This window comes from Sinocyclocheilus anshuiensis, unplaced genomic scaffold, assembly GCF_001515605.1.
Source record: "Sinocyclocheilus anshuiensis isolate Anshui unplaced genomic scaffold, SAMN03320099.WGS_v1.1 scaffold47, whole genome shotgun sequence".
Classification (NCBI taxonomy): domain Eukaryota; kingdom Metazoa; phylum Chordata; class Actinopteri; order Cypriniformes; family Cyprinidae; genus Sinocyclocheilus; species Sinocyclocheilus anshuiensis.
The window spans coordinates 264,545-280,730 of record NW_015551047.1 but is presented as its reverse complement, the minus strand read 5'-3'; the positions used below and the strand labels follow the sequence as shown (position 1 = coordinate 280,730).

The 16,186-nt window shown below is 39.0% G+C and overlaps 1 protein-coding gene across 5 annotated transcripts in view; it reads left to right on the top strand.

Annotated features, from left to right (window-relative positions):
* Positions 1–16,186, top strand: part of dnm2a (dynamin 2a) — a 74,099-nt gene that overhangs the window by 28,688 nt on the left and 29,225 nt on the right. For 2 of the 5 annotated variants that reach the window (XM_016451590.1, XM_016451587.1), the window contains exons 10-17: positions 1,567–1,705; positions 7,129–7,215; positions 7,307–7,377; positions 8,917–8,965; positions 10,948–10,955; positions 13,139–13,253; positions 15,365–15,474; positions 15,556–15,667. In XM_016451590.1, coding sequence (XP_016307076.1) covers positions 1,567–1,705; positions 7,129–7,215; positions 7,307–7,377; positions 8,917–8,965; positions 10,948–10,955; positions 13,139–13,253; positions 15,365–15,474; positions 15,556–15,667 — 691 coding nt within the window. Of the gene's footprint in view, positions 1–1,566; positions 1,706–4,777; positions 4,917–7,128; positions 7,216–7,306; positions 7,378–8,916; positions 8,966–10,947; positions 10,956–13,138; positions 13,254–15,364; positions 15,475–15,555; positions 15,668–16,186 lie in introns of all 5 variants that reach the window. The other 3 variants (XM_016451588.1, XM_016451592.1, XM_016451591.1) reach the window with 3 other exon arrangements.

Genomic DNA, 16,186 nt, shown 5'->3' with positions numbered 1-16,186 from the left:
CATGCTGCGCTGCTTTAGAGAAGAGGAAGAGAAAACTAGAGGTGCACGTACAAATCGCGATTCTGTCTTCTAACGATTCTAATGGATTCACAAGTTTCAAAATCAATGTTCTAAAGCAGCAGTTCTTAATACTGTTCCTCGCTTCCCCCTGCTCTGCACACGCTCTGCATCTCTCTCTCTCTCTCTCTCATTCAGCTCAGCTCCAACAATGAACTGTTACAATTATACACTTATTTTCACATAGCTATGAGAAGCGTTATACATGGACGCGCGTCCAGTTGCCGTACTGTATTAAAGCTTTAATCGGGATAAAACCGTATATTAAAAGCTAACATAAGCAGTAGCATTTACAAATAACGGCATATCTAAAAGTATGAGACAACAACAAACAAAAAACATAGGCCTACCATTAAAAGCCGTGCTTGCACAGGTTCTGCAAGATCCTCTTCAATAATATCCTCTGCTTCTCAATCGAGCTCAAACTGATAAGCGATATTAAAGACGCCGCTGTTTACAATACAACCGGAGCACATGCCGCTGAGGCGAGGTTTAGCCAATCACAACACACTGGGCTAGCTAACCAATCAGAGCCCATCGCCTATTTCTGAGGGAGGGGCTTCATAAAAGAAGGAAACGATCAGCGTGTTTCTCAGAGAAAGGACAGAGCGGTGTGGAATAAAGGTAAATTATGTGAAAAATAATGCGTTTTTAAAAAAACGAAGCATTAACGCATGTTAGACTGCACCCCATAAACACAATCAAGCCTAGAAAAAAAACAGTGAACCACCCCTTTAAAGAACTGATTTGAGGACTAAGACCAAGACGATGAAATTGTGATCTTGGACTCAAGGACCAAAACCAAGACTATGAAAATATGGTCTTGAACTCAGACTCGAGGACCAAGAGCAAGAAAATATGATCTTATACTCTGACTCGAGGACCAAGACCTTGAAAATAGGATCTTGAATTCGGATTTGAGGACCAAGAACATGAAGATGTGATCTTGGACTCAAGGACCAAAATTGAGACCATGAGAATATAGTCTGGAAAATGTGGACTCTGTCGTGTCCAACTCTACCCTTTTCTGCTCTTGGTTATGACCCAGACTCAATTGAGTTGCTTACCACATGTCTACAACCAAAGTGAGCATCAGTTAGCCTGTGATTTGTCTCTCTTGTGAGACCCTCAAATGTTGGTCTACGACTGCAAAAACGGTGTTATGAGGGCATGGCCTAAAGTGATTTTAAGGGAAACCTTATCTCTGAAATGTCTAATTGACTTCTTTTTCCCCACAGCGAGCCACGCTCATCTGTCCGTTTATTATTTAGAACTCACTTTATTTTTTGTTTTAGTCTTTGTGAGCTAAACTTTATCCTCTTCTTTCCCTCCACTTCACCTCCAAGTATCCTAATTTCACACGGTTTCAGTTCTATTTTAATGTCATTGTCACAAATATCTGTCTTTGAGTTAGTTTTTGGCACTTGTTGTTGTTTAGTTTTTTTTTCTCCTCACTGTTCGTCTCTGTCCTCTTACGTCCTGCTGTCTGTCTGTCCTGTGCGTTCTCAGAATTGGGCTGTTCACTCCAGATCTGGCGTTTGAAGCCATCGTGAAAAAGCAGATCATTAAGCTGAAAGAGCCCTGTCTGAAATGTATCGATCTGGTTATTCAGGAGCTCATCAACACAGTCAGGCAGTGCACCAACAAGGTACTGCAGTACCCCAGCCTGGCTACCGGGGGGCTTCCTATGAGGGGGTCACACTACACCTGAGACAAACAGACGGGACTTTCGGTGGAAAGCACAGAGCGAGAGTCGGAGGTTGTACGTGTTTGTGTGGCGGTGTGACCCCCTCGACCCCCCCCCCCCCGGGTGTTACGTGTTTGTGTGGCGGTGTGCCCCCCTCGACCTCCCCCCCCCCGGCTGCCGTGTGCGCTGGCTCTGCTGTCGTGTGTTGGGGTGTTGTGATGGTCTTGTGACAAGGAGATGAGCGGAGAATTTCACTCTCTGGTCATCTGCGGTCTAAAAGGGACGAGCCAGGGGTCCTGCAACATTCTAAGCACCTCTGTAGCCAAGGGTCAAAATGAAATGTAAGGGCTTTTTGAGGCCAGTTCACACCAAGTCTGAAATTTGTTCACAAGATGCTTGCATATTAAGTAAAGGTGGGAACGGTGGGGTCTTAATGATTCGAGTGACAATACTTTTTTTTGTTTTTTGTTTTTAATGTTTTTTTTTGCATTTTTTCCTTTATTATGATAGGACAGATCAGAGCTGACAGGAAGCGAAGTGGGAGAGAGATAAGGGGGCGGGATCGGGAAAGGTCCTCGAGTTAGGATTCCAGCTCGGGACGCCCGTAGCGCAATGGCACTGTATGTCGGCGCGCTGCCCACAAGGCTATCGGCGCCCACCCAGTGACAATTCTTTTAGTTAATTTGAGACAGTAATTGATTGCATTATTAATCATAAAAAAAGAAGTACACAGGACTGTAGCATACTTATCTTTTTTTTTTTTTTACTTTTTAAAAAAATAATATACTTTAAAAGAATATACTTAAGTGAAAACTGAATGTAATGTTTTCAGATACTTAACTGTGTTATTTGCATTTGAATGAAAATGTATTATAATATATATATATATATATTTATTTATTTATTAAATGTGAAATTTTTATATCTATTAAATTTAGCTGAACTATTGTTTTTTGATTAGTTTAAGTAGAATTAAGTAGGGCTGGGCGATATAGCTAAAAAACGATGTAATGTTTAATATCGTACGGTATTTATAATTATTGACATTTTTATAACCCTTTTTAAAACAAAAAGCAATAGATTTTTTTTTTATTTAACCACTGTATTTTTAATTTACCCAGTTTATTAAGACAACAAATATTTTTTGATTTGTTTTAACAGTCAAACACAAAATTAAAATGTAAACAAATATCTCCTTTCTTATGTTTTATATGCAGATTAAATAAGTCTTAAGGAAACGTTTGTCTTGTCTCCCGAGGCCACAGGAGGGCGCAATGAGCAAAATAATGCAGCGCATTAAATTGTTTATTCAGTGCAATGAAATAACAACTGTCTATAAAAAAACGTGCATTACATCTAAATTAACATATATAAATCAAATATAATTTCGTAAATTGCATAAACAATTATGAACAAAACAGCATCATGTATTTATGCATTGCTTAATACAAAGAGCCAAAGCGCCATTCACACAGATTGCATTTAAAAACATAAGAGATGCAGTGAAATGGAATAAACCTCCACAAATTTGGACGTGTTATAAAAGTTTAAACTTTTTTACTGCATCTCTTGTGTGAGACGCGAGTGCAGCAGTCATATTTGTCCGTCTAAAAAATGTGCTGAATATGCGTTCTGTACGTGTGAATGGCTTGGTTTCGGTTTTAACCTAATCAAGATCTTCTAAGCGTTGAGCTTCTATATTTCTCTAATATTTTGAATGCATAACGCAGCAGCGGCGCGTCTCGTGGGCTAGACTAACAAAAACATTTAAAATGCAACAACGCCACTTACATCATCATCACCGCATCTCATGCTCCACTGATGAGGCACAGCACTCATTACAGCTTGTGTTCGTGTTCGTGGGCTGTCTGCGTCACTCATAGCACGTGCCTATATCATGCGCTATATCGAACATTTTTTCTATCGTTATCGATGAAGGTGTACCGTCGATAAATACCGATACCATTTTATCGCCCAGGCCTAGAATTAAGTACCAATGTACATGTAATTTCATAATTACTTCAGTGAGAGTACATTGTGAGTCTTTTTCACCAATTTAAATTAACAACTCATTGGTTTGAAGGTCTCTTTAAGATTAAGTAGATCTATATTTGCGTCCGCATATTTGTGTCGCTAACTTTTTTTCCCCAATCCTAACTTAAGGCGGACGCACACCGGACGAGAAGCGCAGCGTCGCGTCGCGCCACGTCTTTAAAATTCGAACACATTGTTTTATATGAGTGTACACACACCAGCGGCGCCATTCAGCGTCTGTCCGTGGCACCCAGCAACGGCTCAGGACATTGTTCAAAACTGTGCGTTCGAATTTTGAAGACGCGACGCGATACGGCACTGCGCTTCTCGTCCGGTGTGTGTCTGCCTTAAGAATACAAATTTTGCTGTGGTGTGGTGTTTTCTCCACATTGGCTGAAGAATACAGATGTAGAAGAACTATTAAAGTCAGCGTGAAAATTCACCCTATCTATTATATAAATACATATTATAGATCTTATTGTGACCAATTAATTAATGCATGTTACAATATGGAAACAAAAATATATGTTGCTACTTCGGTTTCATTGTGACTTTAACAGAACCAAGCATCGTGAAAACCATTTGATTCCGGTACTTCCAAAAATACAATGAATCTTTGTCACCTTTTTTTTTTTTGGAGGTCAGTTGTTTTAATATTTAATAAATTTACAAATATTTATACTGTGTAGTAGCATTGGAATATTTGTGGTGTGGAAAAATGCTAATATTTTAGACTAGTTATATTGGACGTTGAGTAAACAAGCTTTTCTAGGGTCTGTTTATTGTGGTGCAAAAAAAAATACATAATTCATGGATGTGAAAACCTTCGGCTCCCCCTTTTGGACCTAGTTTGTATCTGTTCATAGATAAGCAATGATTAATCAACTAAAAGTTTCCTCTCTTTTTATTCTTCCCCTTCTTTCTCTTTTTTTGTCCTTTTTTTAACACCTCAACACTTCTTCTCCCCCCTGCCCACTGGCATCACCCTGACCCCCTCAGAACGGGGTTGTTCACCCCTGATCTGGCCTTTGAGACTATAGTGAAAAAACAGATCCGCAAACTGAAAGAGCCCAGCCTGAAATGTGTGGACCTGGTGGTGTCCGAACTCACCACCCTCGTCAGGAAAAGTGCCAACAAGGTAACCAGGAGCGGCTCGAGATTAGGCGGAGTGAAAAAAACTCCCCATTCCTCCATTTCCACGCGCTGCCACCCACCCAGCTTTCCACCTTTATCAGTCAGCCACGCCCTCTCCGCCACACCCTTAGTGTGTGTCCATGTGACTCGTCCGAAGTTCTGTTTCATAATGAGTCTTACATTTTCATATCCCATGTGAATCAAACCAATAAAAAACATCCAGATTGTTTGGAAAAATTGGGTGTTTCCAAGCTGAGTCAGCTTTAGAGCCCCAGTTTCAGTGTTTGTCAGTGGCACATCACCTCTATTCACTCTTTGTTGCTTGAGTAGAGCATCAGTGAGCCTGAACCACTGACTGTAGAAGTAAAAGACATACAGAAACAGATGCTTTGCCTCCTGCCCCAGACACAAACGGCTGCTGCTGTTGTCATAGCAACAAATAACCATTCACCTGCCATCTTGTGGTTATATGTGGAGCTGCAGTGCATTACTTGATTCTGTCCTCCCTCTCGAATGTCACATACTTTTTTTAATGTTTCCATTCTTTCCTTTATTAAATCGCTATTTCACTCTCAGTTTTGGAAGAGTCTTGTTGGGAATATAATCTCAAAAAAGTGCAAATATTTCCTGCATTTCACATGCAATTCTTATCACTTCAGATTTATATGTTTTAATAACTAGTGATGGGAATCGTAAGGAGTTTACCAATTCTTGCTCTAGTTCCAATTCTACTTGATCGAAAAAAGTATTCTTTTAGTACATTTAAGCAAGCACCAAAGTATTGATCCTAATGATATTATACCATATACTACCATTATACTATATATATTATTACAAAAAATAGTAAATAGTTCTTACAAATTAAAATACTAAACAGTGCTATGCTGGTAACATTTGTAAAATTCAAATCACAACAAAATCTACTATTTGTACGCTTTATTTAAGAAAATATCTGACCATTCACTGACGTGTTCAGGTCGCACTCACTCACAATTGTATGTCTGATATAAAATGCAACTGTCCTCATGTTTTTCAGCAAACGGCAATCGCGAATACATTTTCTGTCATCTTTGCAGGACTGTGATATGAGCGTGTACAAAGTAACACAATTCTTTAGCAGTAGTGTGAAAGTGAATAGCACATAACAGGCACATTACCGGTATACACATAGATATCTATTGGTGGTACAATATGTCACATGACTAAACAAGCATCATCGTTTTCAAAAGCCTTTGTTTTCACAGTCCACACTAGAAGGCGAAAACTGCGTTTTCAGATTTATCCACTTTGGAGAGCATTTCAAAAATCTCAGTTTCCCTCGACAAAAATGCCATCTCGCTGTGGACGGAAGGGCAAAATGGAGAGAAAAAAGATGCGTTTTCAAACGAAAACATATTAGTGTGGAAAAGGCCTAAACTGAGTTATTGTCTCTTAAGTCCAATGGGTCCAATTTGGTCTCTTCAATTACCAAATTATCAAAAAAGATTAATTGTTAGATACAACTGTTAATTATTGTGTTGATATTGTATTGCTGCTATCGACATACAGTTCTTGGTTTATTTTAAGTCTAATAGGTCCAAAGATAAATAATGACTTGCCATTCCTCCAAGTCTGTTGTTATTTCATGAACTACTCTGACTGATGCAGTGAGTGAGTGAGCCATTTAAGGTCAATGAGTTTGATTCGTAAGAAGAGTCTAAAGATATCACTTAAACATAACATCTTTTGCCTTGGTGCTGTAGATTCAAGAGCGCAGTGTTCTGACTGTTTCAGTGGAAGAAGTCATATAATAACACGTAACAGAACAAAATATCATCATCATTTGGATGTAGTATTTTACAATGGTATTGTAACCGGTTCTCGATTCCCAACCCTAGCATCCCTTAAATTTTGTTTACTGCACTTAGAAGTTAATTTATTGATTCACTGTCCATTCCTGGCTGGGAGTGAATGCTGTCTTACATGCACTACTTGCTGAAATACTCAAATCTTCATGTGTGTGAGTGTGCACATGCCTGCTCTCCCTTGCATTGGTTCCTCTTTTGCATGGTGGCTTAGCGAAGACTAGTCCTCACATCGACCTGTGTGAAAAGGTCTGATCGTGGTTAGCTCCTACCGCTTTCACATTGCAGAATGTGTGTGTGTGTTTATGCACGTGTGCGTGTGGCTATGTGTACATGCCGTAGCCTGCATCTATCTGGTGTTTTTCCCCACAGCTAGGCTCTTACCCCAGACTGCGAGAAGAGACCGAGAGGATTGTCACTACTTATGTTAGAGAGAGAGAAAACAAGACCAAGGACCAGGTGCGAGACTGGCGAGAGAAGATCCGCTATAACCACTTTGTTTTTTTTTTCATAAATTTTCTTAATGTGCAAAATGTTTTTTTTTTACCAGGTCCTTTTGCTGATTGACACTGAGCTGTCATACATTAACACCAACCATGAGGACTTCATTGGATTTGCAAAGTATGTGTAGCATCCAGTGCAGCACATTCTGGGTTTCATTTCTCACCTTAAAGCTTGACCCCTAACCTTAGCGGTGCTTCTTGTGTATTTGGACTTTTGACTTTCTGCAAGACTGGTTTGCAGTGCAGTTTATTCTGACTCATTTAAAAAGAAAGTGGCCATGTGGCCAACATGTAAAGCAACGGTAAAATAAAATGGTACGTAGCCTTAAAAAAATACACAATTTATTCAGGTTCGGGTCAGACTTCACAAATATTTTTATTTTATTTTATCTTATTCTTATTTATTTTGTTTAGTTTAGTATAAATGTATTTTATTTGTTCAAAAGTGACATAATATTACAAAAGACTTCAATTTTAGAATTGTTTTTAATTACTATTAATCAAAGAATTTTGAAAACATGTATCATGGTTTCCACAAAAATACTAGGCAGGAAAAAACTTTTCATGATTGATAATAATAAGAAATGCTTGAGCAGCAAATCAGCATATTACAATTATTTCTGAAGGATCATGTGACATTGAAGACTAGAGTAATTGATGCTGAAAATTCAGCTTTGCATCACAGGAATAAATAACATTTTAAAATATATTAAAACAGAAAATATTTTAAATTGTAATAACTTTTCACAATATTCCTTATTGTAAATACAGTTTTAGCTGTATTTTTATCAAATGAATGCAGCTTGGTGAGCATAAGAGATTTTTTTTTCCCAAAAACATTAAAAAATCCCACTTCCCTCTTTGCGATTTTATTTTTTCTGACATCCCCATCCTATATTATCATCTCTGTAATGCTCTTGGGGCATCAACAGCAATATTTAGTTGTATATAGATTTTGTAGGTACTTTCAAGATGTTTTAAACCTGTTTAAGAATCTCTAGAAGTCACATTTGGACTGTGTCTCCTGTTTACTGTCAGTGCAGTGGAAAAAGTAAAAAGTTCAGATTAGGTCCCTATGCCTGTGCATTATGGCTAACGCATTGGACGTAACATAAATGCACTAAAATTATTAGTGCATGTCTTTGATCTCTCAGAAAACTAGTGTACAACTAAAGACTTATTGCATGTAAAATTTTTGCATGCTCAGTTGGTTACTGTAGAGCATTCAAGAGTTGAGACAAAGGTTGCCTACAGCATCAAGCCTGTCTGACCCTGCTCGCCCTGAGTGTGTCCCTATGCGCATGCCGTGAGTTTGTCAGGGCACCTCTTTTAATGGTTCTCATGCCGTCACTTTCAGTCTTGAATTCAGACGGATGGATGACGGTACCATACCAGGGTACAGCAACAACAGGTGCGCTAGCGCCCCCTTAAACACCCAGTCATCTTAGACAGATGTTAATCAGACCACCCGTCTCCTCTTTTTTTTTTTATCCTGCCCCATTCCTCCTTTCTACCTCAGAGCAGGATTGCTCCCACCCAGAGTGCCAAAGAGGCTTACACAAATCATAATTTTACTGTTGTGGTATTCTAACAATACAGACAATGGTGTGCAATCAGTGCGTAATCAGTGTTTTCTGTCTGTTTTCCCCACCTGCAGCGCCCAGCAAAGGAATATCGTCAACAAGAAGAGGGCCATTGCCAACCAGGTACACTTTTCTCTGCTTTCACGTGCTCTTCAATCCAAGTTGACACTCCTTCGTTCCAACACCATCACGCCCTCCACCATTCCAATTAAACACGAAAGGGCCTATCATTGAACCCTGAGGGACCCCTTCCACATCTCCCCTTTTAATCTACCCCCTGTAATTAAAAAGGCCAAGGTCTCTATCACTTATAAATGTTATCAACTACACCCTTTTACACAGTGTCCTTACCAGGTGCGACATAATGCAATGAGTGATAAAACCTGAGGCTTCCATTTAAACCAGAGTTTTTGCCTTTACCGACCACAAAAACTTCTTTGCATCCCCACCTAGAGTAGTCTGTGTAACTATATATAAAGTTGTTTATCTTGTAGTACTAAATCCTGGATTTTAACAATCATTTTCAAGATTTGGATAATTAAAAAAAAAATTAAACGTTCATGTTTTTGTTCTGCTACACAAATGACATAACTGACATCATGACTGAACAGCTCTATGTTCTGAATGGCTGATATTGTGAAGCATCACGCTACAATTTGTGTTGACAGCTGGAATTCTGTCACTGGTTAGGACACAGTATTTATGTGGACTGTTTCATTTGAATGAACATTGCTTGCCACTAAAGAGTATTTTTCTAACCCAGTTAGAAAAATAAAAGAGCCTGAAATGGATTTATCATGTATGAAGGTTTCAGTGGAAATGACATAAGCAACTTGAAAGTACACTGTGTTATTAGACAGGGACATTCCCTTTCATTTCCTTCCGGTGAGCAGAGTTTGCCTTGTGGAGAATCAGCCTCTACGTCACCATGGGGATATGGTGGGTGGGTGGGGCCAAGAAAACATCCAATCATACTAGAGAGCAAAACTCAAACCCAATATGACATGTAGAGTGTGTTTGGGTTTTCTATACATGTATGTGGTGTGCATTTTTAATGAATTCATGCTTTTTTTAAAATAGATTTTAAAATACATTTGCCATAAAGAGCTAATCACAATTATAGTATATTTCTTTATACTAACAATATGTCTGAGGTAGGACTGGGCTTTATGACAAAAAAAAAAAATAAAAATCTCAATATGTTTGAACCTTTTAACTATATTTAATATCATTGCAGCCAAACAGCCATTTTTGTCAAGTAGATTCAAAAGTAAAACAATAATCATCTAATTTAAATTTTTTTGTTTTTCAATGAAGAGTAGCTAATTTTAAGAACTTAAATTCATATGCTGTGTAACAATTCAGAGTAATAAATAAGCATTTACCTTTAAATTTGTTTATTTGCTTTTAATAAATGCAAAGTGCCACGCAGGGCATGAGCATTTTTAAGGTGATAAATCATCGAATCATAGTTTTGAAACCATTAAATGAAATGGGCAGAGTGAATTGAATTGGAATTCCAATTACATTTAATTGAATTTAATCTTAATCACAAAACTAAACCTTTTAGAAAATGCAATGGCCAAATGAAAGTGTCTTAAAGTCATCACAATAATAACTTGCTTAATTTTATAGCTACACCAAGCTTATTTTAGATCATCAAAATATTGCCCAGCCCTACCATAAGAGTTAGTTTGGTATTTAGTTGGGGGTTTTTTTCTTTCTTTTTTTCTTTTCCCCTTGGTGTGCCAGTAATGGCCAGAATGTGGCAGTATCGGGTTCCTTTTGCTAATCAATTGACTCTAATTTAATAAATTAACTGCTCAACCTTAGAGAAATCCTTTCTGGGGCAAAGTTAATTGGGGGATTTCTGTTGGGGTAATTAACAGTCGCCTCTCACATGCAGGTAATCATCTAATCATCTCATCTTTAATTCAAAATCATCCCTTCTATCAACAGATTTCTGTTCAATTACATTTCTGATTGCATTTTGATTGCAACTCTTTGATTAACTTGTTGATAATTATGCATTTTAAATGTACATAATATTAGGATTAATTGGTGTAATTTAGAGAGAGCAGTCAGAATGTGCAACATGGAAGAACGGTGAAATCCAAACACAACAGAAAATAGGGTCATGCTTTCAGTTGTGGGCGGCAAAGAGAAATTGGATCCATGTTTGAGCCAGGCTCTGACCACAGATATTTGCTGTGTTTCTGTCTAATGAAAAGATATTCAAGAGCGTTTTTGTGGTCTTTTGTTCGGGTCGCTACAGTACATCCTAGCACGAGACGCCTGATCCGTACTGTCCTGGTGTTTTTTCTTCTCATCAATTCTCTTCTGTCATTTTCCCCTCTCAGAGATGGTTATCAAGTTTCTTAAGAAGCTTGATGGCATTTCCCCACCAAGGCAAACAATCTATATAGCCTGCCATAGCTTTATGTCTGCGTTGTTTCTGTTGGCACTCTCTAACTCTAACTCTAACCCCCTCCTCTCAGTTTCACTCCGTTTTTACGGAGAACAAAGCAAAATGGAAAGGGAGCAAAGGGATAGTACCGTAGAAATGCTTGCAGTACATTTTGCTGTGGTATTTCTTTCTTTAATGGAAAAAGTTCAGTGTCATTGATGCCGTGTGGTATTACGACGTAAAATGTAGTACCGGAACGGAGCTGGAATGTGCATTAATAATGTAAATAAGATGAATTTTGATTCCATGTTGACTTTGCGAAGCAATGTTCCAAAATCCTTGAGTTACAGACACCTTTTAATCCTCAAAAATAGCACTGAGATTCCTTTACCACTGAAATCTGGAAGCCCTTTCCCTCCCGTTTCCTTGACTAACCCTTTATTCCTCCAGCTCCTGTACCTTTTCTCTGTTTACCAGTACAACCCACTTACCTGTATCTTCTCTCACTATTCCTTCCGGTTCAATAGGTTTTCACACTTGAGTGTTCGTCTTTCTCCATTTAATACCACTAACGGCGTTCTCCTTTGTTTACCAGCTTGTAGGCTTGATTTTACTCACTAATTTGACCCTAACATGCCACTGCTGACCTCTGACCCCTGTTCCTGTGACAGGCCAGTGGGTCTGGATGGCATCTGCCGTTACGTTGCGCTGTGCTTTAGAAAGAACTGTAGAGGGTAAAAAATCCACAAGTACAACAAAATTGTTCCTTTGTTCTTTTATTGTTGCTCTATTTCAAGACACTCCCCAGTGGTTTTGTTAGTGTATATTCAGAGTTTCTAGAGCATTTATTTGTGACTAAACTTTAATTGCTGCCTTATGTTCTGACTCCATGCAGAGTAGATACTGTAGTCTAGTGGTTCCCAACCTAAAGCTAAATGCGAATAATAAAGTGCAAATATAATGGAATTTTTGCTAATATGCTAATACTGATACAACATATTCGTTTATGTTGGTAAATCACACCACTGCTGTTCTTCATGCAGTTACAGTCATCACTTTTCTGGTTTAACTTATATTTATTTGTATGTTAATATTTTTGCATATCGATGGGCCCACATTTTCCATAGTTCGGCAAATTTTCGCATACGAAATGTAGTAATTTCAAAAGGAATCTATGCAATTGGGAATTTTGCGTGGGGGCGGAAGATTTCCACACGCAGATTCGCTATGTTGACAAACATAATGCTTTATTTATAAACAAAAGTGATTTCTGTGGTATGCATTGCTATATCCCTTACTAAAATTAACTATGTTTTGTACTACAATTAAAACCAAAAAAACATGGTTTCTATAGTTAAACCATAGTAACAACAAATTAACCATTGTATTTGTAGTAAACTGTTATACAATTAGTAATCAATACGCCAAAAAAACATGGTCACTACACTTTTACTATAATAAAACCATGGTTAATTTTCGTTAGGGATTGACAATGAAACTTACTAACAATGGGCCTTTTTGGCCTAAAAAAGTTGTAACAAAATTGAAAAACAATGGACCATTTTGCCTGCAAACTTTCAGTGAAAATGTAAAAAAAAGGACCAATTTTGCCTGAAAATTTTCAGTGAATTTTCGAAACCAGTTGAGAACCACTACTGTAACGGACAAAGCAGAGTTATTTAGTTAATCACGTTAGCCACATTAGAAGGCAAGCAAACTTACACAAAATATTTCCATAGCAGGTAAGCACAGGTTTGCACAATAGGGCTTTCAGGTTTGTTCAGCATAGGACACAAGCTTCCAGCACAAAGACTGTGTGGATCTCATAAATGTTTCCCCACTCTTGTGGCATGCCCTACACCCTCCGCCCCCCCTCCGCCCTTTTTCCCACAGGTGATCCGTAAAGGCTGGCTAACCCTCAACATCAGCATTATGAAGGGCGGCTCCAAGGAGTACTGGTTCATCCTGACGGCCGAATCGCTGTCCTGGTACAAGGACGAGGAGGTGAGATTCATCTGTTCTTCATTTCTCGTTTACAGTCCCTCCCCCTTTCGCTTGAGCTTAAAACTTGTGCCACTCAAGTTGGGCTCGGACTTCATGTGTGTTTGAAATTAGTGCAAACGTTAGCTGTTTTCCAAAGTTCCTGTGGCTTGACTGGTAGAGTGTGGTGGGAGTAACATCAAGGCCTTGGGTTTCATTCCCAGGGAGCACATAAATGTATGAATGTGTACTTTGATGCATTTGGCAGACGCTTTCATCCAAAGCAACTTCAATGTAAACGTCTCACTTTATTCCCCAAGAGAGATTGTTTATATGTAAACCGCCCCCCTGTCCAGCAGCGAATGGTAGAGTCCTTTTGCTCGAGCCACGGGTGTGTGTGTCCCTGCCCAGCCTAACCAATGTGCGGACTACTGTTCAGCTGCAGCATGATGAACAGGTAGTCTGAACACTGGGCAGGCGGGGGGGAGGAAAGAGGGCGGCTGGACCACAGGTCACTGCCCCGAGGACCGCACACGACTGCAGAGGAGGGTAAACAGTTCAGACAGACACACTGATAAAGCGTCGATCTTACTTAGCCCGCCGAGAACATGCTCAGATCGCTACTTATCTAAAATAAAGTAATAAGAACGATTTTCGAAGTAAATTAAGGTCGTTATGTAACCATTGATGTTTGGATTCAGCAGCAAGTTTAGTCCCCGTAAATTTGATTCTCAATACTGTAATACTGTCAAAAGTATTGGTATTTTAATTGTAAAGTATGATTTACGTAATTTACTGTAAAACAGTAAAATTACTTTTTATTTAAACAAAAAGTCTAATGAAAATCATAGTGAATAATTTGGGAGTTACGAAACAATTATAAAAAAGTGGAAAAGTTAAAGATTCGGACATGCTAAGTTAAGGATAATTTGAGGGTGAAAAAACGTAATTCTCATGAAAATAATGCTGCAATGAAATAGGTTTAATTTTCTTAATGCAAAATGTAACCTCTTTTGATTTTGGGGTGAAATGTCACATTTTTGTGATTTTTTACTTCTAAATAGCTTTTTGTACCGAATAATGAAGGCACACAAAGAATCAAGTAATTAAAGCTGGTGCGCATATGCAAAAAAGTCATTATGAATCTAAACATAATGAAATCGATTGAAATGACATTACTGAATATCCCGACCTTACTTATTGATAATGTTTACATTAAGAATTCTTTTCAAATGTATATATTCGGTATACTCACATGTCCGCTGCTGCGTGGCAAATGCATATTCCAGGCCTCTGCAGTTTCTTCAAGAGGAATAAGGACCCTTTTTGCCATCATGGCTTCATTTTCGCATTCTGGACCATGTGCAGTTTTCGCTCTTTACCATTGTTTTATGAATAACGCTGAGAAATGTTCCTTTAGCAGTCGTTTTCAAAGTAAAAAGAAAGCGATAAACGGAGAAAAGAGAGGTGAGGAGCGGGACGAAAGGGGAGGCAAAGTGACGTGGCGCAGTCGTTTTCAAAGTAAAAAGAAAGCGATAAACGGAGAAAAGAGAGGTGAGGAGCGGGACGAAAGGGGAGGCAAAGTGACGTGGCAAGCTCACTGAAATGTTCCAGCCGGGATCCGACTTTGGAATTTGCAGGAAATCGTACTGGGTTACTGGGGGGTTGTGTGTATGTATAAGTGTGTGTGTGTGTGTGTGTTGGGGGCAGGGAAGTGTTCCTCTGTGTGATGTAACTGTTGGGGCCGTAGCTGTGCAGACATAAATGTTTCCAGATGCTGCTTCTCAACTCAACAGAACGACTTGGCAGCATTAGTCTTCATCCAGACTCCTCCTCTTCTTTTTCTTTTCTCTCTCTGTCTCACATCCCCCTCTCTGGCTTGGCAACCTGGTGGTCCTTCTTTAAAGGGACAGTTTACTTAAAAATGAAAATGCGGTCATTAAGTCGCTGTCATGTCGTTCCAAACCCATATGATCACAAAAGAAGATGTTTTGAAAAATCTTCAAGTAGCACTTTTCTATACATCCATTGTTATATATCATATTTAGAATCTCTGAACGCTGCAGCTTTTGATACCACTGTGAAGTGGTTTACAAGATTGTTGCAACTCTCCCTCTCTCATCCCGCTCTACTAGGAAAAAGAGAAGAAATACATGCTTCCTCTGGACAACCTGAAGCTCAGAGACGTGGAGAAAGGCTTCATGTCCACTAAGCATATTTTTGCAATCTTCAACACTGAGCAAAGGTCAGGGCTGACTGCAACTCTCTGTGTTTGTGTATTTTGGTTTGGCGTTCGGCCGCTTCATGTGTTCGATCCCCCTCGCAGGAACGTGTATAAGGACTTGCGTCAGATCGAGCTGGCCTGTGATTTGCAGGAGGACATGGACAGCTGGAAAGCTTCTTTTCTTCGAGCAGGCGTTTATCCTGAGAAAGATCAGGTACTAATGTTTAGTTTGAACACACGTACAATCTAAAACACTCTGCATGCCATTATTGAGAGTTCAAAGTCTAAACATTTTAAGGGTTAGTTCACCCAAAAATGAAAATTAGGCTGTCAGTCCAAAAGAAGTTAAATAAAAAGCACCCATCCATAAAAACATGTCTCACACGGATCCGGGGGGTGAACAAAGGCCCCCTTTAGCGAATCGATGCGTTTTTGTAAGAAAATATCCATATTCAAAACGTAATAATCACTTGAATCTAGCTTGCGCCAACAGTTGTACACAGAAGCAGTTCCGGGCGGATGACGTCAGCTCAGTGGAACACAGAAGCAGTTCCGGGCGGATGACGTCAGCTTTGCGCATGCGCCGCTCAGAAGTGACGCACGTGGAAATGCAGCAGAGAGATCAAAACAAAACAACGGTCACTAATTGTAAGTACAAAACGAGGATTTGTAAAGAAGAATGTCAGAGGATTTTGATATAAGCCAAGAGGAGACTTGTTTTCCTTTGCTAAAG